Source organism: Panicum virgatum, chromosome 5K (assembly GCF_016808335.1).
Source record: "Panicum virgatum strain AP13 chromosome 5K, P.virgatum_v5, whole genome shotgun sequence".
Taxonomy (NCBI): Eukaryota; Viridiplantae; Streptophyta; class Magnoliopsida; order Poales; family Poaceae; genus Panicum; species Panicum virgatum.
The window spans coordinates 11,605,034-11,631,410 of NC_053140.1; the positions used below are offsets into that span (position 1 = coordinate 11,605,034).

The following is a 26,377-nucleotide window of genomic DNA, read 5'->3' on the forward strand; positions in this document are numbered from 1 at the left end:
ATCCTTAGCCTTGACATATAATTGAATTGAGTACCGAGATCGACTTTTTGAATAATGAAATTAAGGGGCCTCTTTTGACATATGACCAAATGAGCGATAATGATCTATTAAGCTGCACAAACTCATTAGCCACAATAATGGTTGTCATTAATCACCGAAACATACCTTGAGGGCCTAGATGCTTACATCGTCAACAATAACTTCATCGCTGGCACCTTCGAGTCTTCGAAGCCCAAAAAACGGAGAAGTCACTTCGTACTTCAAACCAACAAAACTCTTGCGCTCGAACCTCACCGGAGACCAGCCAGCAGCCAGTGGCCAAACCTTCGCAGCCAGAAACTCCTCGACAGCATCCCGGCCACCACAAACTTGGCAAGCTGTCATGAAAGCTTCCAGACACGACTTGAAACCCGGTCCTCGTTTGTTGAAGGCAGGCTGATAAACTTGATCGAACATCTCAATGTCCGAGGCAAGAAGGTACTTCTCCTCGTTAGAACCTTCGGGATCGGGGAAGCCAATCTTCGCGTAAAACCAGTATTCCAACCAGTTCCCTTCCCACTTGTTCTTGTAAGCTGTCGAGAGCATAACCTTCAACAGGCTAGTCCTTTTGTTCGGTTTGCGAGGAACGAAGGTGCAGCAGCCGTTCTGAACCTCGCTAAGCTCATCATCGTCATCTACATAGACCTTCCGAGGCTGGCAGTGTAGCTGAAAGAGCCTGCAAAACGCATCCACAGACACCTCCCCTCCGAAACTCCGCACTACCCACAGAAACTTGGACAGTGCAACAATCCCGTTCGGAGTGAAATGGTGTAGCTTCGCGTTGAATGGCTCCAAAAGCTTCGGCACAATTGGATCCATCGGAAGTCTAAGTCCCGCTGTAAAAAAATCCTTAAAGACTACAACCTCGCCGGTCTCTGGTACAGGAACCAATTCTGCCCCCGGAGGGCGGCAAACCCCCTCGGCGAAGTAGCCCTTCGTAACGTAGAAGTCTATCATGCTCTGAGATACAACAGATGGCTCGAAAAGCAGAGTCTTACGTTTCTCTGGAGCCATCAGATCCGACACGTCCGCAGAAACAGCCGAGAGGCTTTCGCTGGACCGCTGCTGCTGAGAAGGCTGCGAACCACCCGCCTCTCCTTCGGAAGCTGCACCAGAGTCTGTACGGAGAACTGCCCTCTTAATAAATGCCATAACTACAAAAGTAAACAAAAAAACAAAGTCAAATCACAAACAAAAAAGCGAACCTTCGATCAGCCTCGCTATCTGTTTAGTCCGAGCCATGAGCCGTAGTTACTTACACAGAGGAAAACAAGCAGCTTCAACATGCACAAGAACCTTCGGACAAAACGCTTTATAGCAAAAAGCGACGAAGGATAGCAAAGCTCGAAAGGGCACAGGTTCTACCCCCCTCCTCCGCTTATATAGACGGTGAAAAGGAACAGTTCTAGCGGTAAAATCGAGGAGACTCCAGCCCAAGCGGCGCAATCAGGCAACGACACGTACACAACAAAAACCGACCGTTGCAGCCGACGGTTCGGGAGACGTTTTTCCTCGGGAGCTTCCCGAAGGTTACACGCAATCTTCTTCATTAACAAGGGTTCGGACCGTCGGCTTCGGACCTCGCCCTCGAGGGGCTACTGTTGGGGATTGGACCTTCGGGTCAAGCCCTCACCCTCGGAAATGCTCCCTAACCTGTGAAATGCTCCCTAACCTGTTTGCAGGGCTACAATGAAATGGAGCTAAGCACACCCGAAAGTATCGGATGAATGCTGAGAGGCGCAAGCTCGAAGACCATGACCTTCGGTCCGAAGGATATCACCTTCCGAAGGCCGAAGGTAACGGATAGCTACCCTGAAGCGCAAGCACAAGCTCCAAGACCTTCGGTCCGAAGGATTTAGTCTCCACCGCGTCGAAGGTGACGAACGTCTACCCGGAAGCGTAAACTCGAAGTTCGAGACCTTCGGGAGAAGAGCCCGCGACCGGGAATGGTGACGACTGACCGGTTGTTGATGAGACCTTCAAGACCCAAGCTCCCGGAGGTACCCGAAGGTTATGGTGACCTTCGTCGACTGAAGACACGTGAGTAAAACGTGAGTATATAAGAAGGTCGGAGTTGTACACCCTCCAAATGCGTGAGAATGTCGGATTTGTAAACCTATCATCTTGTAATTTTACCCCGGAACCGGCCAAGAGTGAGCTGTAAATGAGTTGGGAGGGGGCAATTTAGGAAAACCTAGCCGAGGGCTAGGGGTATAAATAGCCCCCTGTCTCCACAGTGTAAAGGGTTGAATTTTCTAATCTTTACTGGAAAGTTCGACATCTGCTTTCATTGTCTTCGTATTGTTCATGCTCCCTGTTTGGGCATCTAAGAAACAAAGATCACAACAGCCGCCCCTTCCCGAGCTGCCGTGCCCGCTGCCGCTGCCCGGCGTCTGCTCGCACCACGGCTTGAAGAAGGACGCCGACCCGCCGCCTCCGGTGCCGAGCCCGCCGGCGCCGGGGTGCTCCACGATGTCCAGCTGGATGCGCCGCCGCCAACAGTTCTTCCCGCTGCGCCGACGGGGGTGGGGCCCCTGCTCCGCCGTGCCACTGGCTCGAGACCGAGCGGAGGAAGCGGCGAGCCAGGGGCGGCGGCCGCGAAGGCCGCAAACTCTAGGGGCGGCGGCGAGCGCGGAGTCCGCAAGCTCCAGGGGCGGCGGCCACGAGCTCCAGGGGGCGGCGGCATCCGCGGCATCCGCGAGCTCCAGTGGAAGGCGACGAGGCAGGGGGCGGCGGCGAGCTCCACGCACTGGCGGAGGAAGCAGGGGAGGCGTCGGGAGAGAGAAAGAGAAAGAACGGGAGGGAGGGGGTGAAGATAGAAGATAGCAATTTTGGAGGGTTTTTTTTGCATATATTCATGCCACGTGGCGTTATGTCAAGAGTTATGGACCTAAGTGGATCTAAGGTATCTCAGGACAAGTTCGAGGGCCGTTAGTGTATTTAACTAAAAAAATATCCTTTTCATCTTGGAAGCACATGGCCGTGGGCTGTTGCGTCAGCTCTGCTTCTGCACCGCTTTTTGTTCTCGGGCGCTGTCACCGTCGGGCGCGTTCTTCTTCCACCCATCTCCCTATTTTTACTCGAGGTCCCGTGCTCGACTAGGGATCCTATCCAGATTCGTCGTGGGGGCACCGGACACCCCCCATTAGCCTTACTCCCCCATCGAAATCTGGGTGTGGTGGGATCCATGGCGGCGGCGGAGGGGCCGAGGAAGAAGGTCATCATCGACACCGACCCCGGAATCGGTCCGTAATACAATACGCATACGCCCCCACTCGTCTTCTTCCATCCTCAATCTCGTGCGCCACGGCCGGCTGACGGACCAGCGTGAGTGTCCTTGGGCGGCGGAGCAGATGACGCGATGGCCATCTTCGTGGCGCTGCGCTCGCCGGAGCTCGAGGTGCTCGGCCTCACCACCACCTTCGGCAACGTCCACACCGCCCTCGCCACGCGCAACGCGCTCCACCTGGTGCGTCGGCTTTCCTTCTTCCCTCCCCGCCCGCCGCCGGGCTCCCCGTCCTCCCCGTCTCTTCATCTGCCTGCCTGCGAACCTGTTTTCGCTTGATGGGATCACATCGTCCTGGCTCGTGCTGCGTTTCAGCTGGAGGCCGTTGGCCGGACCGACATCCCCGTCGCGGAGGGATCCCATGTAACGGTCAAGGTAGTTACTACTGAAACTCTCTTTCTGATCAGTACTCTGCACTGCAATTTCAAGCAACGACAAATAACTGCTGATCAGCAGTTAACTGTTTTTGGAATGTCTGTTCATTTACTGCATCATCTTGATCAGCAATTAACTGTTTCTTCGTTCCATGTACACGGAGCGCAGAAAGCCATCAAGCTCAGGATCGCGAGCTTCGTCCACGGCTCGGACGGTCTGGGAAACCAGGACTTCCCTGCACCGACTACGAAACCGATAGATCAGACGGCTGCTGCATTCCTTGTTGAGCAGGCAAATCTGTACCCCGGACAAGTTACCGTCGTTGCCCTTGGTCCGCTGACCAACCTTTCTCTGGTCCGCTCTGCTTTCCTTTCCTTTGATTGCCCACTACACTAATGCATCTAGTATTGCACTATTACTGTGTTCTGATCTAAATTGTCTGGCTTCCTCCCATGGTAATGCCAATGTCTCATTCCCAGGCCATCGAGCTTGATCCTTCGTTCCCCAAGAAGATAGGGCAGATTATTATTCTTGGTGGTGCGTATTCGGTCAATGGAAACGTCAACCCTGGAGCTGAGGCAAATGTGAGGGCTTCCCCTTAATTTTCTCTGATAGCATCTCTTAGTTAGCACGAGGTTACATACATGGTTTTTACTCGCGCCCTGCAAATGGAGTTGGCAGCTACCACAATTTGAGAACATATGCAGTAATACTTTGTTAGCATCATGCTGTTTCCCTAGGAATTCAGAGAAAAATAAAACCTCCCTATGATTTCTTGATGTTTGAGTAATGCATCACTTTGCCTCTTGTGTCAGGCCCATCACTGATAGATTTATGTTTATTAACAGATATTTGGGGATCCTGACGCAGCAGATATTGTGTTCACCTGCGGTGCTGATATTTTGGCCATAGGACTAAATGTAACCCACCAAGTAGTTCTTACAGGTAACTTGTGGGTTAATGAGTATCAGAGCATACAAATGCGAACATAATGGACCTAACATGTATACCTTCTAGTTTCATCCTACTCCGCTACAACCATCTGCAATAAGAGCTGAAAACAACTACAGTTAGTTGCATGGTATCATCTTTAGCTTCTGATTTTTCATGCAAGGGTTATATTTTTCCTATTCTACTTGTTGTTAGCCCTTGTTCTTTTAATAATGATGCATTGATAAAGGCAGTGTCCTTATAATATTATCATATTAGATATCCCTTTTTCAGACATTGTGCACTGGCCACTGACCTTCAGTGCTTCTATTATGATTACCAAATTGGTAGTGGCCAACTTGCCATGCACCCATGCCATGTATTAGAACACAAGTGCTTTGGCGGTTTGACAACTCCATGAAACATTGACACATCCTTGTACTGCAGATGCTGACCGGGAGAAGCTTGAACAGTGTGATAGCAAATATGCTCGCTACTTATGCAAGATAATGGGCGTCTATTATGATTACCACAAAGATGCTTACTTCATAAAAGGTTTGTATATATCAGTATCATGCAGGGAGGGCTGAAATGGTTAAGTCAAATTACTTGTTGAAGGGACAGATCATAACATGGAAAACCTTGTGGCTTTATTTCACACTGAAATTCTTGCAGGAGTGTATCTTCATGATCCGACAACGCTTATAGCTGCAGTAAATCCATCACTGATGACTTACACAGAAGGTGTTGTCAGGGTACAGACAGTTGGAATAACAAAGGGTCTTACAGTTTTCGACAATACCAAGAAAAGGTTTGTAGCAACGGCATATATCACATTCAAGCTATGTACTGTGTTTATAATGGAGAATTCAATCAGATATACTGGTTTTGCAGGTACGGGGAGATCACAGCCTGGACGGGCATGCCGACCGTGAAGGTTGCAGTCACCGTTGATGCCCCCGCGGTGGTGGAGCTGATGATGCAGAGGCTGATGACAGATGATTAACCATCGACCGCTGATTAGCACGACCCAGGAAGAATCATAATTGAAGCTGATGCTGCACTATGCATCCATGCTTCTCGAAAGAAAGCTCTTTGTACTTGTAACTTAGAGGGATGATGCTCCTCTATTTTGTTGAGACTTTTACAGTCTATAAGAAAGAAAGCGTTGGAATGTGTAACATCAGACATTCATGGTGTTTGTGGTTGATGCATATGTTCCTGCCTGACTCACCGTTCAGCACTAACCCTTCTGATCCCAACAACAGGTGTAAAGGGGTAGGAAGTGGATGCAGGGAAGAACTTTATCAAGCAGATCACCGGACAGAGTTCCTGCTTAGGTAGACATAGAGCGGTTTGTGGTATTCAGGACCTGCAAAAAAAAACCCGTGTCAGGTGAAAGTTAATTGATGAACTAACTTAGTTCTGCAGATTGTTGTGCCAAGTTTTCAATTGTCAACAGCATATGATGACGCAAAGCAATTCTAAGTTTGGAGACCGTTAAATCGATTACAATGAATTAAAAAAGGAAATGCATTTTAAGTGTAATCTAAACTTGTTCTGCTTGACACAATGAATTTTAAGTTCTGCTTGGTCTCAAACTAATCTAAACTTGCCTTTCCTTGCCTCCAATTTGATACCGACCAAGCTTTCAAGCTTTGTCAGCATAGTCAAAATGTAAGCGTGATTAGTTGGGACTTGGGAGCACAAAATACACAAGCACCAAACCGATTAAACTACTCGGGCCGCCCAATGTCTTGGCCTCGAACAGAACAGCTTTGGACGCATAGATATTAGTAGCCGTCGATTGGTTACTAGTCCCTGCCCTTTCCCATGAAAGGTCGGAATCGATGGCCACGGCAGCCATGAAAGTCGGCGAGAGGATGAAGAAGGTGATCATCGACACCGACCCGGGAATCGGTCCGTATCGCCCTTCCATTCTCCTTGTTAGTTCTCCGGTTAGCACCGCGATTGATTGTAACCAGCCGGTGGATCGTTCGTTCCCATGGCTCAGACGACGCGATGGCCATCCTGGTGGCGCTGCGGTCGCCGGAGCTGGAGGTGCTGGGCCTCACCACCACCTTCGACAACGTCCACACCGCCGTCGCCACCCGCAACGCGCTCCACCTGGTCTAGTATGGCTGTCGCCTTTGTTGGCGCAGCTCCGATCGCCGCCGCGCCACGAAAACAGAGCACCGCCGGGGGGTTCAACGGTGAACTCACCCCTCCGGCGATACTCCGCCCAGAATTGGGTGCGCAATCTACGCACCTCCTCTCACTCAAGCTCACTGACCCGCTCTCCTCACAAATTAGCGCACGGACGCGACGAATTTCGCTCGGCGGGAGGAGGAAGATGAACAGTAGACACGGGAGGAATTCGCGCTCAAAGCTCGACGCCGAACACCTTTTTCCAATTCCTCGCGGTAGCATGATCACAGGGTTACAAGAAAGCTATATAGCCAGGCGGACGCACCCCACGACCACGCGCTGCCCTATCTCACCGCCACGACCTCCTCTGCTCCGCCGCGACGCGCTTTTGCGCGCTTGACGTGCTCCGGAGAAACCGCGGTCAATGCGGGCGGTCTAATGACCCCAATGGCCTCCCTTCTGCTCGCTCGGACGAGCTCGATCACCCCCCCCCCCCCCCGATCTTGACTCCACTCACGCCACGACGATCGCCGCACACAATCGCGTTCTGCTCGTCCCAGCGCGCACACACGGCCGGACCCAAGCTCACACCCGCGCGCACACACGCACCCCCCAGCCGTGAACACGATCGCGCTAGGTTTATTTCCAACAATCACCCCCTAAACCCAGCGCCGCCTACGCCGGGATCTTCAGAGCAACGTTGGCTCGTCGTCGACGTCCGCCGTGGCAGCCATGACGACCTCCTTCTTGGGCTTGCGGCAATCCCGGGCGAAGTGGCCGCACACGCCGCAGTTGAAGCACTTGCCGATGACCGACTTCACCTTGCGCCGCGCCCTCCACTCCTCCGTGAGCAGGAGCCGCTCGCCGTCGCCCTGGCCGCCTGACGATCCCTGACCACCGGGCACCGCCTGCCTGCCGGTGATCTGTGCGCGCCGCCTTGAACGCTCGTCAAACGCCTTGAGCCGCCCGAGCGCCTCCTCGAACGGCATCGCGTCCACATCACAGAACTGCTCGATCCCCGCCACCGCCGGGTACTGCCGGTCGGGCACGGTGTCGAGCAGCTTCTTCACCATGGCTGCGTCGTTGAGCATGGACCCGAGGCTAGCAAACATCGCTGCCATGCCGCTGATCTTTCCAGCGTGTTCGTCCAGCGCGTCACCGTCCGCCATGAGCAGCTGGTCGAACTCTCCCTTGAGCATGGCGAGGCGTGCCGTCCGGACTCGATCTGCGCCGACGAATCGAGTCTTCAACGCCTCCCACACCTCATGCGCCGTTGGCTTGCACGAGACCTGCATCAGAATGTCCTCCGGCAAGGCTTGGAGAAGATGCGCGCACGCCGTCTTGCCACGCCGCGCATCCACCTCGGCTCCGCTCGACGGAGACACGGCCTCCCAGAGGCTCTGCGCGTCGAGGATGGCTTCCATCTTGATCGCCCACGCCGTGTAGCTCGACGGCGTCAGCACTGGGTAGTTGACGGAGCCCGATGTCGCAATTCGCGCCACGAAGTGCTCGACGGTGACCTCGCGCGTCCGCGGCCTCCTCGGTGGAGAACGACCGCGCAATCGTTGACGAGGTGGCGTCACCGAGTGCCGTGGTGAGGACGACATTGCCCCCTGGAATCAACTGGCTCTGATACCAAATGTTGGCACGGTGAGGACGACATTGCCCCCTGAAATCAACTGGCTCTGATACCAAATGCTGCCGCGCCACGAAACAAAGCACCGCCGGGGGGTTCAACGGTGAACTCACCCCTCCGGCGATACTCCGCCCAGAATTAGGTGCGCAATCTACGCAGCTCCTCTCACTCAAGCTCACTGACCCGCTCTCCTCACGAATTAGCGCACGGACGCGACGAATTTCGTTCGGCGGGAGGAGGAAGATGAACAGTAGACACGGGAGGAATTCGCGCTCAAACGCTCGACGCCGAGCGCCTTTTTCCAATTCCTCGCAGTAGCATGATCACAGGGTTACAAGAAAGCTATCTCACCGCGCTGCCCTATCTCACCGCCACGACCTCCTCTGCTCCGCCGCGACGCGCTCCTGCGCGCTTGACGTGCTCCGGAGATACCGCGGTCAATACGGGCGCTCTAACAACCCCAACGGCCTCCCTTCTACTCGCTCGGACGAGCTCGATCACCCCCGATCTTGACTCCACTCACGCCACGACGATCGCCGCACACAATCGCATTCCGCTCATCCCGGCACGCACACACGGCCGGACCCGAGCTCACACACGCGCGCACACGCACCCCCAGCCGCGAACACGATCGCGCTGGGTTTATTTCCAACAGCCTTCCATGCCTTCTGCTACTGCTGTCACAGTTGCTAAATGCTAATGCATTTCAGCTGGAGGCCGTTTTTTTTTTTTTTTTTTGAGCAGAGCTGGAGGCCGTTGGAAGAACCGAGATCCCCGGGGCAGAGGGGTCCCATGTAGCAGTAGCACTCAAGGCCCCTAGCATTTCTTCTTCGTGTTATTTTTCCCAAATTTTTTTCATCTTTTTCTTGGCAATGGAGACACCAAGCTCGCTCAGTATGGTACCATTCACGCATGGAATTCGCAGAAGGACACCAAGCTGAGGATCGCGAGCTCGTGCCACGGTTCAGACGGCATGGGAAACCAGGGCCTCCCGCCGGCGACCGCGACGAAGCCAGTGGACCAGCCGGCGGCGGCCTTCCTCGTCGAGCAGGCGATCCTGTACCCTGGGCAGGTCACCGTCGTCGCCCTCGGCCCTCTCACCAACCTCGCTCTGGTCCGCTTCTCTTTGCTCCCTCCCCATCACTCCAATGGAAGTGCCAGATCGATCTCCCCATCTGACATTCTGGCCATTTCCCAGGCTCTGGAGCTCGACCCTTCGTTCCCCAAGAAGGTCGGGCAGGTGGTTGTTCTTGGCGGCGCGTACTCAGTCAACGGGAACGTCAACCCTGCAGCCGAGTCGAATGTGAGTTCCTGACGGCGCATTGCGTACTCTGAAGAGCTGACGAACTCTGAAGCTGAATCAGAAAGAAACAAAAGAAAAATCACCTGACTTCTGTTCACGATGTCTGCTGCAATGAGGGCATGTTTGGATGTACTTAAAGTTGAGTGCTAAACTTTAGCACCTATTAGCATTCATAGTGTGCTAGAGTTGGCTACAGTTTTGCTTACCCATTAGGACTCCTGTTTGGATGGACTAGTGTTAAAAGTTTAGCACTTTTATCCAAAGACTAAGGGATCATATCAGATCACACAACATCCCTTAATTGTTGCAGTTGCCATGTATCACGTGTGGACAACTGAATAACATGCTCGCCACATCCCTTAATTGTTGCAGATGCTGACAAGGAGAAGCTTCAGCAGTCTGATAGCAAATACGCTCGCTACCTGTGCAAGCCTCTGGCCCATTATTTCGATTACCACAGGGAAGTTTACTTCACAAAAGGAAAAGGTGCGTAGTATGTATGGTATTGACACAATGGCACTAGGTCAGATTTGTTCAGTCGATTGGGTAAACTTGAGGAGGAGACAGATCAAAAAGATTTGCAGTCTCGTGGCTTGAACTCACTCAGAAATGGTTGCAGGGGTGTACCTCCATGATCCGACGGCGCTTCTTGCTGCCGTGAATCCTTCTCTCATGACTTTCGCTGAAGGTGCCGTGAGGGTGCAGACGGCTGGAATCACAAAGGGTCTTACGCTTTTCAGGAGTAACGACAAAAGGTCAAGTCTCTCCCTCTTTCTCTGATACAAAGTGCTAATAAAATGTAGTATTGAAGAAGAAGAGGAAGCAGCTTAAAAATATGCAGTGATTTGCACCTAGTCTTCTGTTGCTAAACGAAAATTGTCAATTGTGAATGGATTCATCCTTACTGCCTTTTGAGTTTGCATGTACTGCAAATTCAGCCTCTACCTGTGCTTCAGACATGGCTGGATATGAACCGAGAGAATTCTGTCTCTTGGACTGAGTCTTCCGAACGGGTTTGCAGGTATGTGGAGATGACTGCATGGACTGGCATGCCTACCGTGAAGGTTGCTGTGGCTGTCGATGCCCCTGCCGTAGTAGAGCTGATGATGCAGAGGCTGATGGCGGACGATTATTAGCATCAGCAGCAAGCCAGGCAGAATCATCAACCTTGCAATTCAGCACCGAGTCACCAAATAGACTCCTGAATGAAATTGATGTTGCATTATGCATTTCTCAGAAACATAACGCCTTGTTCTTGTTACCTTGGGCGATGAAGTACCCTTTGTTCTGTCGAAGATTTATGCAGTTCAAAGAATGAAAAGTTGGAACTGTGTATCCTCTTTGTGGAATTTTCTTGGCATCAAATGCTGACATGAAAACGTCAGGCATGAATTGCATGTTTACTTTGACGTAATGAAAGCATTCACACCTGGAACCAGCATGACTCATCATTATGCCACATCAATCAAACACTCGCGTAGCACCAACCACAAACTCTCTTGCAATGTGAAGCATAACGATTCTTCTATAGGGAGCTTATTGCTCACTGCATTGTTCATAGTACGAGATATGCTACAATGTTCAAGAATTGACTATAAGCAATGCTTCCAATCTTCTTCAGTACAAAGTGGCTGTCTCAAAATTAGCATGGTACAGTTTACTTAAAACTGTACTTCTTATCACTGACGCTCAGCTAACTTAAAACTACCCAGAGCACAGTGGCACATCTTAAGTTTGAGCTAAATTGAAGTTGCCGAAGCTCACTGACAAGTCCACAAATGTGCAAGAAAATGACCTGGACTTCTGTGGAGGCCTGTATAGTTATCCTTTTTAGAAGTCATTTTCCCCAATCTCTATTGCAAAACTGTTGCACTTATTCAGCCTCTATGTCTAATATTCTCCTCAAATATTCCAATTGCTCAAACTCACCTTGAAGCTCATCCCACTGTAATTGCCAAGGGAAACAAAACAATTAGACATATCCTGGTAAGTGTCAGACCAGAAAGAAAATCTACTTGAAGAATCTTGAGGACAAAGGTACTTGAAGACCCTGATGACAGCATATTAGGTTACTTCTTGCTAACCATTTTTGTCTTAGCAGTTGGTACTTCAATTATAACACAAAGCAGAACAGGTGCGTGGACCTCTGAATTTCAGAAGGAAGCATGAAGAGAGAGAAAAAAGAATTAAGTGCATATAGAAATAAACACATGGTGCATTTTTAGCAAATGACTTGTGGTACTTATATTTAGAAAACAAAAACTAAAGCACCATTTCTAACAGGCATATGTCAAGTTCAGACATTGGAATATGAAACTCTGGTCTGAAATATCCTAATGCTACAGTAGAATAATACCAAATAAGCAGGGGATAGTATAAATTTAGAATGACTGCCAATTAATATCACAAATGGCTGTGAGCATATGACTAACCTCTTGAAGAGACAAGGAAACTAATTTCCACCCAGAAGCAGTAATGTAGCGACGTTTCAATGATGTGTGGCCTAAAGGTGTACCTGCAAAATTGGCACACTAGAATTAATTTCTTCTTTGATATTTCTGTAAGATGACAGAAAAATGTCAACTTGTAGCTCCATCAGAATGGCACACAAAAGCAACAGAAACATACCCAAATTCCTGGAGAAGTGTGTCGGCCCATCTATCTCAAATGCAAGCTTCTCATCAACTAACACTGCATCAACAGTGTAACCATCGATGGCATATTCTCTAACCCACTCATGCCCTGTACTGTAGAGAAGACGCCCAACCTCCTTTTGAAATGAAGACGTTGTCTTCTGATTGAACCTTTTGCTCTTTCCAGCTCTTGTTATTTTCTCCTCAAGATCACTCCTTAAGCCCAATCCAAGATTTGGGTATTCAAGCTTCAAGGACTGGTTTGCAAGATAAACTTGTGAAGCAAACATCATGTCTTCTCTATACTGATCGGAGACCCGTTGCTCTTCGAATTGACTCAGAGTTCTCCAGACATGTAAAAAGAATGGACGGTCCATTTGGCCAATTACAGCATAGGACCAAGCAATATTCCCAATCTGGTCTCGGCTGAAGTTCAGAGGACGGTCCATTTCTTGATGCATGCTTGACGTTACATCAGCTACATGGCATTGGAACCTGGAATCATTCTGAAAAGCAGCATCTAGTGCGTCAAGCAAAGGATGGGGACACTCATTCAGAGAAGCACATCCCCACAAGAACTGAGCAAGCTCTTGCTCCTTGAACGTTTGCAGTATTTGCGCTGCTCTCTGTGCTAGAGCTGAGAAAAGGCCTGGTGCTGATTGGCGCATGGAAGCGAATGCTCCAGCGACATTGGCAACATTCTGTGCATTGAATTCTTGAACCTTGGTGATGGCCACATCAGCAATCCTACCCATCTCCGATTGGTAGAGCAGGTCGCCGCCAATCTTGGACAATGCCCAGGCGATGTTGGACACACCCTGTGGCGAGCACTCCGGCAGCGCGACCATGGCCAGACCAACGAGCATGGACATGTCCCTCTGGCGCGCAAAGGCGAGCCGGTGCGTCTGCATCATGGACACCGCCTCCATATTCTTGGCAATGCGGTGGAGTGCGGTGGCGATGTTGAGCGGCGTGAGCGGCGAGGGGCTGAGACCCTTGGCGACGTCGGCGATCACCTCTGCCGCGAGGGCCAGCACCTCATCGGCGGTCTGCGCCTGGACGATGGAGCGGTTCAGAGACACCTCCTTGCTCCGGTTGGACGGCGCGGCCGAGAACCTGGACAGCGTCTGGACGAACGCCTCCCTGTTCCTCTGGCGCTTTTCGTCGAACATGCCGTCCGCGAACTGCGCGACCCGGAGCTCCAGGTCGTCCATGTCCCGCAGATCGTCAACGACGTCCTCATCTCCGCCTTCGTCTCCATCGTCATCTTCCAAGTCAGCATCCAGCTGCTTCTTGCGGCGCTTGAGCTCGGCGGCCGCCTTCTTGAGGTCTTTCTTCTTGGCGGCCTTCGTTTTCTTCTTCTTCTTCCTGGGCGTGGACACCATCCGCTGCAGCGAGGGCGCGAGGCCCCGCGCCTCGATGGAGCGCAGCGCCGAGTGGCGCGCGCGGACGCACCAGTCGGTGGCCTCGGCGGGGAGAAGCTCCTCTCCCTCCTCCTCCTCCTCCTTATCGAGCGGGTCGGGGCTCCCCGCGCCCGTGCCCAGAAAGTCGAGCTGCCACTGCGGCGTGGCGTCGGCGCGGTCCTCGGAGACGGCGCGGGGCGGGAAAAGCGCGGGCTTTCGGGGGACCCTGCCGAAGCAGCCGAGGCTGGGCTTGGGGGAGGACTTGAGCAGCACGGAGAAGCTGCAGATGCCGGTGCTGCTCCGGGGGAGGGCCAGGCCGAGGGGGATTGCAGCTTCCATCCCTCCTCCTCCGGCGGCCGCGAGCTCACCGCGCGACTGCCTGCGGGAGAAGGGAGGGGGTGTACGGACGGGACGTGGATGCAAATATTTGCGGATAAGAATTGGATTTTTTTAAGCACTTATTAGTCGGAAAATGAGAGATATGAGTATATGACCACTTGACCCAGCTGAAAGAGGCAAGCCGCGAGCGTCGAAATGTCGGATGCTCTTTTGTGTTTTGTGACGCTCGATATGCATAGACTCTTTTTTTTTAAAAAAAAATGTCGCATAGACTCCGGTCGGCATTGAAATGTGATACATTTTCTTGAGAAAATTAGATTTCTGCCACCTAAAAGAATGTTCCTTTGGCCCTGTTTGGGCCAGCGAGCGCTAGAAGCGTGTCGCTTATACGCCAACGCGGCTTGAACGTCACTTCTGTGATTTTCTCCCGCACAGTTCAATCCTCCGCGTTTTTGCGTTGGGTGTGTTCGGCGAACACACGTCTGATACGAACCGTTTGGCGGGATTATTTTGGCGTTCCGCGTTTAAGTGCCGCCAACACCGTCCCAAACAGGCTCTTTCACATATATCACCGCTCACCAAAATGATTGTATTCTTGTAGTTCCGTCACCCTAGAGCATCCGTAGTGGCGAGTCGATGCAGAAGCTACACTAAACAAAAACATCAAACCGAAACTCTGCTGAAAATGAATTAAAAAGACTGCACGGTCCTGTCTATATAATTGAAGAATTTCACTATTGGGTAGTAGTTTTTGTGAAGAGTGAATGGCCATGAAGTCACTCTTTGATTTTAGGCGGTTGTTGAGAATGTCGATGAAATGCAAATGTGATCTTTATTTTTGTTGTGTAAAATAAATATTGTATTTTCTTCTAAGCTCTAAAAAATTTCTAAATCCGCCACTGCTTGCTTGTAGGCACTCTGCTAGGCTAGTCTGCTGCCTCAACCTCCCTCTTAAGTGCGCTCCAGTTGGCTGACATTGAATTCCAGGTCAAAAGTCTGAAAGTTAAACCTGATCAGCAACCTTCCAAAGTTTGTGAATTTCAGCTATCGAAGTGTAGGATACATGTTTTTATATCATACCTTCTGCCTAACAATTCTGGTTTTACATTTTTTTTGGCGTGGCTGAGATTGGACCCAGAGCTATTTGTTGCTTTTATTTTCTTAATGAAAAATAATCTTCAGTGAAAATATTATCAGCAGTAGAGGTCACACGTTTTCTAGTAGACTGGTTATCATATTATTTTGGGTTCAAAATATAATGTCAAGTCCTCGTAGAGTTAATTTGTGTTTGTCAATAATGTTTTGGACTACAATATCACAAAATTAGCCCACTTGAAGCCTATGAGGCTTGATTTGGTATGGTACTTATTTCTAGGATGCAATGCTATTGCTACAATTTTGAGTTGACTGAGAAATCTTTGGATCAAGGGCATTTGCTGTTTATTTCAGTAAAGTTTAGTGTTCATAAAAAATATTTTTGGCATTACATACTTTTTTTTTGGGAGAACCACATTATCTTTATTATGAAATGGAAACAAGATTAGAACCGATTAAAGAGGTTTGTCCAGAGACCTCTCAATTACTCAGCTTGGGAAATGGTAATTCAACTTGACATAAAAGCAGTTCTAGATTATTTGTCAATATATTCAGTGGACCAGCAAACTAGTTCTCTGAAACAAGCACATACACATGTATGAAAATCGGAATTATTGGACGAATAATCTTTTTGAGGTTTGGAGCCGACGAGACATGTTCATTCTTCATTCACAGGGCGGCGAGCTGGCTGACGTTGATGGGGTAGACCTCGGCGGTGTTGTTGGAGGCGAAGGCCTTGGCGGCGTAGATCCTGTTGGCCGCCTCCGTTGGGTGGAAGGCGTCCCAGAACAGGTAGGCGCCCCGGTCGTCGCAAGGCCGCTGCAGCGGCAGGCACGTGATCTGGCCGTTGTTCCGCCCCACGCCGCAGCAGCCGCGGTCCAGCACCGCGAACCCGTGCGCGGCGGCGTTGGCGGCGAGGTCCCTGCCGCTCTGCACGGTGTCGAGGAACACGAACCGCGCCCCGCGCATCTGCTGCGGCTGCGGCCCGCCGCCGCGGCTGTTGAAGCGCTTCACCATCTCCAGCAGGCCCCGGTTGAAGATGGCGATCGCGCTGTTGATCGTCTCGTTGCACGCGCCGGCGGCGCCGTCGGGCGGCGTCGGCTTCGCGTTGCCGGCGGCGCCGCCGCCGCTCGTGTTTGACGACGTCGGCGATGACCTCACGCCGCCGTCGCCGCCGCTGCCGAAACCGCCGCCGCCACCGATGCCGATGGATATAGAGATGTCTTCACCGCCGACGGAGGGGGTTGTGTCGGGCCCGGACGACGACGGTTGGCTGTCGTTGCTGTTCATCCTGGCGAGCTCGTAGGGGATGCAGCCGATCAGGCCGACGCCGGCGACGACGAACTTGCGGGCGCCGAGGCCGTAGAGCTCGGCGAGCTGGGCGGCGTAGCCCTGGAGGAGGAGCGCGGCGTAGTCCCGCGGGCTGTACCGCGCCGCGGTGTCGTAGTAGTCGGCCATGAAGTAGTTGTTGAGGTAGTCGTTGCTGCCCATGCCGACGTAGAAGATGCACCGCCCCAGGTGCTCCTCCAGCCGCGTGGCGTTGCCCCGGAACGCCGACGCGTTCCCCATGGCGCCCACCGCCTCGCGGAAGTGCTCCACCTGCTCCGACAACGGGTAGTGCCCGCCCTGCACGCCGATCGATGGCACCACCAAAAGGAGAAGCTCTTATTAATTACCTACTGGTTAGCTTAGCAAGCTCGCCGGCGCCGGCCCGCGACACCGGCTGGTAAGTGTGTTGGCTGCTGACCAGGTTGTTCCCTGTGTCGGGGAGGATGCCGGAGGCGCCGGAGGCGAAGTTGGCGCCGCGGGGGAGGTCGGCGGGGCGCGCGGCGGCGTAGGGCGGGACGAGCGGCGGGCGGAGACCGAGCATGTCGGAGAGGAAGTCGACCATGGTGCGGCCGTTGGTGAAGCGGCCGGGGGGCCCCTCGCGGAAGTCGATGCCGTAGGGCCGGTAGTTGGCGCGAGCCAGGCTCAGGATGTCGTTGTTGTTGCCGTTGTCCACCAGCGAGTCCCCGAAGATGTACATGCACGGCGCCGCCGGCCGCGCCGCGCCGCCCCACGCGGCCGCGCCCCGCGTCTCCGCCGCCCAGAACGCCACCGCCGCCACCGCCGCCGCGAGCGCGAGCCTCCTCCCGACGTCGTAGCCCATTATTATCTCCGGCGACCGGCCGGCCACCGCGTGCGACCTCGATCGATCTCGAGACTGCTTGCTACAGGCATGCTCTCCGATCATCGTCGGTCGATCGAATATATGTAGCCTGCTCGCCGCCGGGGATCGGAGCAAGAGTTACTCCAACAGCTAGGCAGGGTAGGTTGGGAGTTGAACCGATGAATCCAGCGGCCGCGTGCATGGATTGATCTGATCGGTCGGGACGACGACGCAGCGAGATCGAGCTCGTGAGACATTGATGGATGGACGGCGGCGCTTTGCATTGTCACAGGGAATGGCTCGGAAAAGCACCTTGAAGCAGGTGCGGCATTGCAGGTTGGCAGGGAGATCACTGTTGGTGGTTAACTCACGGATTCACGCATACGAGCAATAAGTCACTGTTTGTAAATTGTGACTGGCCACTAGCCAGGTGAACCGTATGTATACTGAGCGAATGGTATTGCTGTACGTACTTTCTAGTAGATCAATGTTTTAATACAAATACTGTAAATTTTTTGAAAACAACTGGTCCCGTAGCTCAGTCGGTTAGAGCGTTGGTCTTATGAGCCGAAGGTCGCGGGTTCAAGCCCCGCCGGGACCAACTTTTCACTTTTCTGTTTTCTCTTTTGTTTTTTTTGGAAGACATCTATTTTTTTCTCTAACAGGACCAAATGTTCGCTATATTCCCCTCCATTTCAACATCGCAACATTTTTTTTTGCCTCCATCCAGGAATTTTTACAGCATGCCCCTTTTCCTATTTTTCCCAATGCAACATGCTTGTCTAGTATCCCCCCCCCCCCCCCCCCCCCCTCCATTTCAACATGCAGGCACTTCGTCTTCCTAGCCCAGGGCGCATGCATGCCGTGCTCGTGCTCATTGATCAGAACCTGTCGGCAAGGCTTGGAAAGCGTTCAAGGATCCAGGTCACTCCCCTGATGATGACCTGCAAATGTTCACGCCCAACACCAACATGGTACTGCTGATTAATTAAGCCACGCAATGCGTAATTGCAGAAACAGGATGAGCATGCACGTCAGCAAATACATGGCAGCCCGGCCATGGATGAGTTGCACTTGTTGCTTACCAGCGCCAAATCCCCGGGCTTGGCGGCAGGCTCCACGCAGTCTCGACCATACCTGATCGGATCATGGAAACATGGATTTGATCAGATCGAAGGCGGCCGTCACCCTGCCCTTCACATTTCTATGAGGCCATAATTGGCACCTTAATTACCAAATTAAATAACTAGAACAAGCAAGCTCATGCTCATCAGGCGTACAAAACTGTTTGTTTCTCTTAGTATAAACTTTGGTTTCAGTGAATTCTTGTTTGCTGTCAAGCATGCAAAATGCACGGGGGGTTTTTTTTTGAAAGGATTAAAATGCACAGGTTTGTGTTCCACGTGTTTTCTGTAATGTGTTTTAATGTGTGCAAGCTCTTTATTCTTTCATGTATAAACTTTGGCCTCAACCTTGTCATGAATTATGGAAGTGCAGTGTATCTACTGTTAATCAGTCGGTGTAAGTTAATCGAGTATTCAGTGCTGCAAAAAGAAGAGGAGTTGTGCCTACACGATCTGCGGCTGCTAATCCTCGGACTCCACCAAGCGGTAGAAGCTGCATCCCCTGCTGAACGGGAACGGCCGCCCCCTCCACTCTGCCAATGCATGAAGAAAGATGACAGGAGTAAGCAACTACGCCGGCGAAGTAGCGGGTGACGGCGTGGGCGGCGGCGCGGTTACCGAGGTGCCAGGTGACCCCGACGGCGGCGGAGTCCTCGGCGGAGATGTCGTCGATCACGAACTGGAGGTCGGCGCTGATGGTCCCCATGAACTCGCCGAAGAAGCCGACGATCCGGTCCCGCCCCACGAACGGCCGCGGGAACACCAGGTCCTCGTACACGCAGCCCTCGGCGATGAGCGGCTCCACCGCCGCCAGGTCGCGCCGGTTCACGCCGTCGTAGAACGCCCTCACCACGTCCACCGCCGTGGCCGCCGCCGCCGCTGCCGTTGCCTTCCCTCCTCCACTTGTCGTTGCTGCTACGGCTACCGGCGCCTTCCCCCTCTCGCTGCCGCGACACGGCCGGAGACTCGGCCGGGCGGTGAGGCTGCCGGGCCGAGCAGGACCGGCGGCGGCGGCGGCCACTCGGGGGCGAAGCTGGAGCAGCCGCATCGCGAGTGCCCGTCCTGGCATGCACGCGGCACGCCGGCCTCTGTTCTTGCCAGGAACCTTATCTCTTCCCGGAGTGCTTGCTACTTGTCAATATTCGTTACTGTTTCTCCCCTTTTCCTTCCTCTCCGATTTGTCATCTCGCGCGAACTGGTAGCGTTAATTTATATGAATTATTTGTACATTCAGTTTCAGATGCGACGCAGCGTCTATGAAGGACAACAGACATTCAGAAATTCGAATCGCAAAAAAAAAGACATTCAGAAATTCGAATGGCTCCACTTTATATATAGGATAAGAGAGCTATCAGAGTTACATTAATTGCACTTTTTTTCTTTTAAGTCCATCCATTTCTCTCACAACATGTTGACATTTAAAGTTTTATCCTTTACGTGCTTTTTTTGGTACAAATACTCAGGGGGCGTTTAGTTGCGTTTGGTGAAATTTTTTTGGTGTCACGTCAATATTTGACCAGATGTCGGGAGGGTTTTGCGAACATTAATTAAAAAACTAATTTCAGAACTCACTTGGAAACCGCGAGACGAATCTTTTGAGGCCTTTGACCGCATCATTAGCACATGTGGGTTACTATAGCACTTATGGCTAATCATGCACTAATTAGGCTCAACAGATTCGTCTCGTCGTGTACATCCAAACTGTGTAATTAGGTTTGTTATTTAATTACATTTAGTGCTTCATACATGTGTTCAAATGGGAGGTGAAAATTTTTGGGTGAAAATTTTTGGGAACTAAACGGGGCCTCAACAAACACAAATTCCTGTGTCTTGCGTTCTACGCTAGTGCATTCTTGTCATTCACTGTGCCTTGCCCATTCCAAACATGCCCTGAACTCGTAGTAATACTCTTATCTCCATTTACATACAGAAGCAACAAACTGGTATGTGGGTAAAACATTTTTCTTTTCAGTATACATGGATAGAATGCTATACGCCTGTACGACATGAACATCAAGATCAATAATACTCTTGGTCATGGAGGATACACAGATCGAACGAGAATTGATGGAACAAGATCTTTGCTTATGAATTATGCGATTGATGGCTCAGGGAGAGGTGTCTGATGAGCTCCATGCTTTCTTGGTTTCCTCTTTGAGTGTCTCATACAGCTCCTGAGCCACACTGATGAGGAACCAGTCTGCGCCGTGGCGTGCCACGAGCGAGACCGACACTGGAACACCATCGCGCACGCCAAGTGGAATGCTCAACTGTATCCAATATGAAGCGCAAATACCAATCAATCAGCGACAGTTAACCCTTGTATCTCAAGGGCATGATCAGTTGCAATAGAGGTTCAGCAGATATATACCTGGCAAAACCCAGACAGACCAGCGATTGACAGAAGTGAAAATGCTCTTGCCCGGAAGTTCTCCAGAGCAGAAGCTTCCATGCGCAGCTTCGGTGGAGAACCAGGAACTGTTGGGATCGCAAGGATTCCATCATCCTACAGCCAGAATACATGTCGGTGAGAGATCACCCAAACACAGCCATGTTAATGGTTATCTGCCATTCTGCCCTTCTGTTTGATTTAAAAATGCAGCACGTGCAGAAAAATTATCCGATCTCTAAGTACATTGACAAGAGCAGAAAGTGCAGGCTTGAATTCAGTCCTCAGAGCATGAAAATCCTCCATGGGTCCATCTTCTGATGTAATGGCTTCGTGCACTCGCTCACGGATTCCTGGGCCTAGGTTAGGCTTCACAGTGGTGACCCACTCTGCATGATTGGCTTTGAATTCGGACCTGAAACAGATATTCACATTGTTACCTCCTCACTCAAGATGGGTAACTCTAGGAGATGAGTGGAAAAATATCACATTGATTAACAATTTTTAAACTGTTGTCATGATGGAAACTATGGACTTGTTTGCTTGAGACCCTGGCGCAGGCAGCAGGCATCCAAAATCGACACCTGGGAGCGCTGCCTGGAGCAGGCAGCTTTTTCAAGGCTCAAAGCAAGCAGCTCCTATATCCCTGCCAGGCCCATCGCTCTGAATTACTCCCTCCAGTCATAGAAGAATATTCCTAAATGTTGCCTTTTGATATCTCATTCAGTATGTGTTATTGGTGGGAGTGTGATTTATAAAGAATGTGGGCTAGAACAAGGCTTCTTCGTATTTTATATTTCGGGCAAAACAGTATTTATTACTAGTTGCATCCTTAAAGAAGTAATATTACTTATTCTGAATAAGTTGTAAGCAAAACCTTTGGAGGCATCGCATGACATATGAAATAACAGATAGAGCAGGTACGGAAGGTGCTTCGCTTTTGGAGAAGTTGCTAATAAATTTCCCAATTGTTGGGACATTGTTGGAGACGAATTCACCAAGGTTCCTATTATCTACTGCATCACCTGTGACAATAAAGGCATCCTAAGCACATGAGATTTACATTTTTCATGGAAGCATCGTAATTTAAATGTTTGAGTTCATAGTATTACTTACTACCAAATCTCTTAGCTACTGAAGCATTGAGAATCTGATATGTCTGATCCTTCAGAGAACCTAAGATTTCAAAACAGTCCTTAGGAATCGTAAATTGAGTTGGTTGCTTGATAGTGTTGTCAGCAGGTAGCGGCAACAACACGCTGCTTACACGAGAAAACGTAGAGAGGTCTCTAGCAAACCACCCTGTACAATGTAATAGAATAAATGCAAATATCAAGTATAATTCTGAACATTAACAGTACTGTATGTCTGTATTCTTGTTTTGCAAAAAAAAAAAGGTACTCCATTAAGTGACTAAATTTCATAAAGGAGAATACAGCAATAGGACATGAAAACTGAAAGTAATAAACTAAGAAAAAAAAGAGAGGAATAATAACCTACCAACAGTATCAAACATCTGTGACATTGGAATGACATTTTCAGTGGAAACCAATCCATGGGAAGGCCTGAGTCCAAATATGCCACAATAGGCAGCAGGTACCCTCACACTACCGCCAGTGTCAGTTCCTATATTACACAGGGGGAAATGATAGGAAAATGAATTTGCTGCTATTCTAAGACTGAGAATAACCAGGAACGCAAAAGGACCGGGGCAGGGGGATTGCTGACCCAGAGCGAAGTCCACGAGTTTCGCGGCAACTGCAACAGCTGATCCACTGGAGGATCCTCCGGGGACTCTGTCGGGAGCGCACGGATTCGTCGGCGTGCCGTAGTGCGCGTTCTCCCCATTTATGCTGCGAAAATCGAACTGAATTTCAGTGGCCTCAGCTTGATGCAATTCCAGCAAAGATTCCAGGTTTCAGTTCTGCTGATGCGACAAACAAACTCCAGGGATCAGGCGGAGGCAAGACATGGGCGTCACCTGTAGGCCATCTCATCCATGACGGTCTTGCCGACGCTGGTGGCGCCGGCGGCCAGCGTGGCCAGGACGACGGGGGAGGTGGCGGCGGCGGGGGCGTGCGTCCTCGCCCAGTCCGGGTTGCCGAACCCGGTGACGCGGCCGCCGATGTCGAAGCTGGAACAAGAGAGCACGCGTGCTGTCAAGAACTTGGCGAGCCAAAAACATGAATCAGGTGGAGATCGGCCTGCCCTGGCCGAGGAGGAGAAGGGGATGCTTGCTCACATGTCCTTGATGGCGAAGGTGAGCCCGTGGAGCGGGAGCTGCTGCTGCGATTGCGGAGGCAGCAGCTCGAATTTCTCCATGAAGGCGCCGTAGTCTCCGGCCTCCGGCTCCATCGCCATGCCTTCCACTCGCTCTCTCAACCCAAGCAGCAAAGGAGAATGATAAAATGACAAAAAAAAATTATTATTTTTGTGGATATAATCTCGTAGTACGGTTTGATCCCGCGTATTTATCGCACCTGCAAGGCTGCAACGGACACGTAGGCCCACTCATTGTCATGGGCTGAGCTGGGGCGTGAAAATCACACGCCTGCCCCCACGGAAGAAGTGAAGAAAAAAAACAAAGGGAGAAATTTTAATACACTAAATGAGAAAATGCGAATACAAATTTTGAAGTGTACAGACAACATCATCCCAGACCTAGGGATTTGGCTATCCGAACAAGACAAGCAAATCATTTGTGAAAGAGTTCATGGAAGCTTGAATTGTCTTCTACCGTTTTTCCTTTGGTTTCCGGCACCAGCCGCTCCACAAACACAAATGTGAGCCCGCATAAGCTTGCAAAGAAGAAGAAGGTGCCTGCATTGCGCATCCCGTCTCCAGGGTTCACCAAACCGTTGGTAACCGGTCCGGTTTGATCGGTTACCGGTCAAACCGGTCCGGACCGGTTCCGGTTTGGTCCGGTATGAAACCGGTCCAAATTCAAATTTAAATTTGAATTCAAAAAATGAAAAATTCCCAAAAAATTCCTAAAAATACTTCAAGGTGCGACGAATCTAATGGTGTCAAATTTTCTTCAAAATTCGTTAGTATAGTTTGCGGGGATTTGAAGTTAAATAAAAAAACGTGCATACAAAAGTATACAAATACAATGTAAAAGTAGTACAAAAGAGGGTTGGAGGGTTCATTTAGATTAAAATATGTTATACAAATATTTATTTAGTATACTTTGCGGGCATTTGAATTTAAACAAAAAAAGAAAAAAATTTGAATTTGGCCGATTACCAGTCAAACCGGTCGGTATACCGGTACGAACCGGTTGAACTGCGCCATTTAAATTCAAATTTGAATTTGACCGGTTTCTACCGGTAACCGGTCAAACCGGTCCGGTAAACCGGAACCGGAGGCCGGCGGTTACCGCTAACCGGTCGGATATTTTAACCCTGCCCGTCTCATGTTGTCATCAAAACGTTGCAGAGATATGAAATTTTGTTGGCATCAATTTTTTATGCTGATGCTACCCAAATCTTTAGGGAAAATTTGCCCACGGACACTGCTCGAGTGTGGCTTTGGCCACCGGACACTAAAAAAAAAAGTCCTTTGCCGAAAGACACTAGAATTCTGTGGCTATTTGCCACAGCACATCGTCATTGGCCCTCCGTCTTGCCCTCCGTGTGCATCGTCGCGCCTCCATCCTCTTCCTCCTCCTGCTCCCAATACCCACAGGTCAGCCGCCGCCGCACCTCCCTGACGCCGCCGCACCTCCTTCCACCTATCGCCGCAGCTGCCGCGCCTCCTTCCACCTACCGCCGCTCCTCCATCCTCTTCCTCCTGCGATATGGGCGGCTGCGACTGCTGCTAGCGGTGCGGGCGGGGCGCCGCCACCGGAAGCAAAGGCCGCCGCCGGGGCTGCTGTCGGGCGGGGCTGCCGACGATGGGGTTCCCATCGCGCTGGCGCCGAGGGAGTCACGAGCTGTGGCGGTGCCCGCGGGGGTGGTCGGGCTGGCTGTGGGGCCGCACACTCTGCGCGGCGGATGCCGCCATGCCCGCCACGCTGGCCAAGTTCACGCTCGACGGTAGCGGCGGGCTCGACTTCTTCGACGTCAGCCTCGTGGACGGCTACAACCTGCCCATGGCGGGCGCGGCGAGGTGCGTGGCGGAGCTGAATGCGGCGTGCCCCGCGTACCTGCGCGTGGGCGGCGGCGTGGCGTGCCGGAGCGCGTGACTCTTTCAGGGACGCGTGCTACTGCTGCAGTAGTGCGGGCGGGGCGCCGCCGCCGGAAGCAAAGGCCTCTGCAGTTGGGCACTCATCGGCGGCGGGCGGAGATGGGGCAGCGAGCTCGGGTACGGGGCCCGGCAAGGGAGGCCCGGCGACAGCGGCTCAGGGCCGCGGTGCGCTTGCTCGTCGGCAAGCTCGAGCGCAGGCGGCTCGGGCGCGGAGCTGGGGCAGCGGAGGCCCGGCGGCAGTAGCTCGGCGAGTTCGTGCGTGGAGCCGGGCGAAGGAGGCGAGGTGCGGCACTGGCCGCCGCTGCCGCTCGCGTGGGAGGATAAGGCTGGGGAGGCAGTGGATGACAGGTAGGCCCTTTGTTACTGTAGCGAACAGAGGTAGGAAGACCACCCTCTTAATGTGCCGTGGCAAATAGCTACAGAATTCTAGTGTCTTTCGGCAAAGGGCCTTTTTTAGTGTCCAGTGGCCAAAGCCACCCTCGAGCAGTGTCCGTGGGCAAATTTTTCCAAATCTCTATCATAGAACACTGAACAGATAGACTCTTTGCGACACAATGTGATAGGTACGATGGGCTTGCATTTAGAGGGGTTTCAATGCTCTCACTTGAAGCATGCGATTCACAAAATTGTGTGAGTTAAATTTGTTTCTTTCATATATATTCTATAGTAAAACCCATGCAAAATTTCTATTTCCTCCTCCCTCATAAAACAAATGTACTTCTCGAGTTTTAGTGATGAGAAGACCAAGAAATTACGTATATACTCCTATAAAGATGTAATCATTGCACTTTGAAAAGAAAGGAAGTAGAAAAAAATTAACTACAGTAAGATTGATGCATTTATTTTGGAATAAATTTTGAAATTACTTGTTAGAACTGAGGAGTACATGACTTCTTTGTGCGCATTATTTCCTTCTCCCACAAGATTCTTTTCGTGCCGTTGTTTCAGCCACTGCAGTAGCTTATTGTTTCTTACAGAATACTACTAAAACAGTCGTAGCCAGCTGCAAATATAGAGTTGGTATTTTGTGTACTGCAAAGTTTATGTGGATCGTGAGCTCTGTAAAATTGTGTTTCTTCTCCTAGAGCACCGCAGTGTGCCAAAAAACCGATGCGAGGTTAGCAAAATGTTACACACTGCATGGGGGGACATGCTTGGATAGAAAATACTAGCACCGGAGACTCTTCTTTCATCGATGTTTCATTAGTAAAAAACTACTTCATGACCGTGGGTGAAGTACGAGAGCATCGTTATTCCTATCATCTGGTAGTGCTGAGACGAGGGAAGCGGTTATCATCAGTTTTATTTATTGAACCTATGGGTCGTGCAGGCATGCACCA

At 51.2% G+C, this 26,377-nt stretch overlaps 7 protein-coding genes and 1 non-coding gene across 8 annotated transcripts; 4 read left to right on the top strand and 4 right to left on the bottom strand.

The window, feature by feature from the left end:
* Positions 1–3,039: 3,039 nt before the first annotated feature.
* Positions 3,040–5,844, top strand: LOC120706331 (probable uridine nucleosidase 2). The gene is made up of 9 exons (XM_039990949.1): positions 3,040–3,284; positions 3,393–3,508; positions 3,641–3,700; positions 3,869–4,054; positions 4,180–4,284; positions 4,549–4,645; positions 5,078–5,185; positions 5,306–5,441; positions 5,525–5,844. The coding sequence occupies exons 1-9, from the start codon at positions 3,227–3,229 to the stop codon at positions 5,634–5,636; spliced, it is 978 nt and encodes a 325-aa protein (XP_039846883.1). The 5' UTR covers positions 3,040–3,226; the 3' UTR covers positions 5,637–5,844.
* Positions 5,845–6,198: 354 nt separating this feature from the next.
* On the top strand, positions 6,199–11,054 carry LOC120706332 (probable uridine nucleosidase 2). The gene is made up of 4 exons (XM_039990951.1): positions 6,199–6,550; positions 10,090–10,203; positions 10,337–10,472; positions 10,739–11,054. Exons 1-4 carry the CDS (start codon positions 6,481–6,483, stop codon positions 10,851–10,853), a joined length of 435 nt encoding a protein of 144 aa, XP_039846885.1. The 5' UTR covers positions 6,199–6,480; the 3' UTR covers positions 10,854–11,054.
* A 93-nt stretch (positions 11,055–11,147) lies between these two features.
* Positions 11,148–14,207, bottom strand: LOC120706330 (RAP domain-containing protein, chloroplastic-like). The gene is made up of 3 exons (XM_039990948.1): positions 12,346–14,207; positions 12,150–12,232; positions 11,148–11,662 (listed from the first exon to the last, which is right to left on the bottom strand). The coding sequence occupies exons 1-3, from the start codon at positions 14,090–14,092 to the stop codon at positions 11,591–11,593; spliced, it is 1,902 nt and encodes a 633-aa protein (XP_039846882.1). The 5' UTR covers positions 14,093–14,207; the 3' UTR covers positions 11,148–11,590.
* A 1,487-nt stretch (positions 14,208–15,694) lies between these two features.
* On the bottom strand, positions 15,695–17,857 carry LOC120706333 (GDSL esterase/lipase At1g33811-like). The gene is made up of 2 exons (XM_039990952.1): positions 16,935–17,857; positions 15,695–16,813 (listed from the first exon to the last, which is right to left on the bottom strand). Exons 1-2 carry the CDS (start codon positions 17,418–17,420, stop codon positions 15,857–15,859), a joined length of 1,443 nt encoding a protein of 480 aa, XP_039846886.1. The 5' UTR covers positions 17,421–17,857; the 3' UTR covers positions 15,695–15,856.
* Positions 17,858–17,863: 6 nt separating this feature from the next.
* TRNAI-UAU lies at positions 17,864–17,937 on the top strand. Its single transcript has one exon. It is a non-coding gene; the product is annotated as a tRNA-Ile (tRNA).
* A 48-nt stretch (positions 17,938–17,985) lies between these two features.
* Positions 17,986–19,626, bottom strand: LOC120706334. The gene is made up of 4 exons (XM_039990953.1): positions 19,079–19,626; positions 18,909–18,993; positions 18,422–18,473; positions 17,986–18,280 (listed from the first exon to the last, which is right to left on the bottom strand). The coding sequence occupies exons 1-2, from the start codon at positions 19,527–19,529 to the stop codon at positions 18,923–18,925; spliced, it is 522 nt and encodes a 173-aa protein (XP_039846887.1). The 5' UTR covers positions 19,530–19,626; the 3' UTR covers positions 17,986–18,280; positions 18,422–18,473; positions 18,909–18,922.
* Positions 19,627–20,330: 704 nt separating this feature from the next.
* Positions 20,331–23,298, bottom strand: LOC120706335 (amidase 1-like). Its single transcript, XM_039990954.1, has 9 exons — positions 23,092–23,298; positions 22,831–22,983; positions 22,578–22,702; positions 22,350–22,475; positions 21,966–22,151; positions 21,727–21,874; positions 21,096–21,264; positions 20,832–20,966; positions 20,331–20,730 (listed from the first exon to the last, which is right to left on the bottom strand). The coding sequence occupies exons 1-9, from the start codon at positions 23,208–23,210 to the stop codon at positions 20,569–20,571; spliced, it is 1,323 nt and encodes a 440-aa protein (XP_039846888.1). The 5' UTR covers positions 23,211–23,298; the 3' UTR covers positions 20,331–20,568.
* Positions 23,299–24,744: 1,446 nt separating this feature from the next.
* LOC120709687 (pathogenesis-related protein 5-like) lies at positions 24,745–25,035 on the top strand. Its single transcript, XM_039995358.1, has one exon. The coding sequence runs from the start codon at positions 24,745–24,747 to the stop codon at positions 25,033–25,035; it is 291 nt and encodes a 96-aa protein (XP_039851292.1).
* Positions 25,036–26,377: the final 1,342 nt, after the last annotated feature.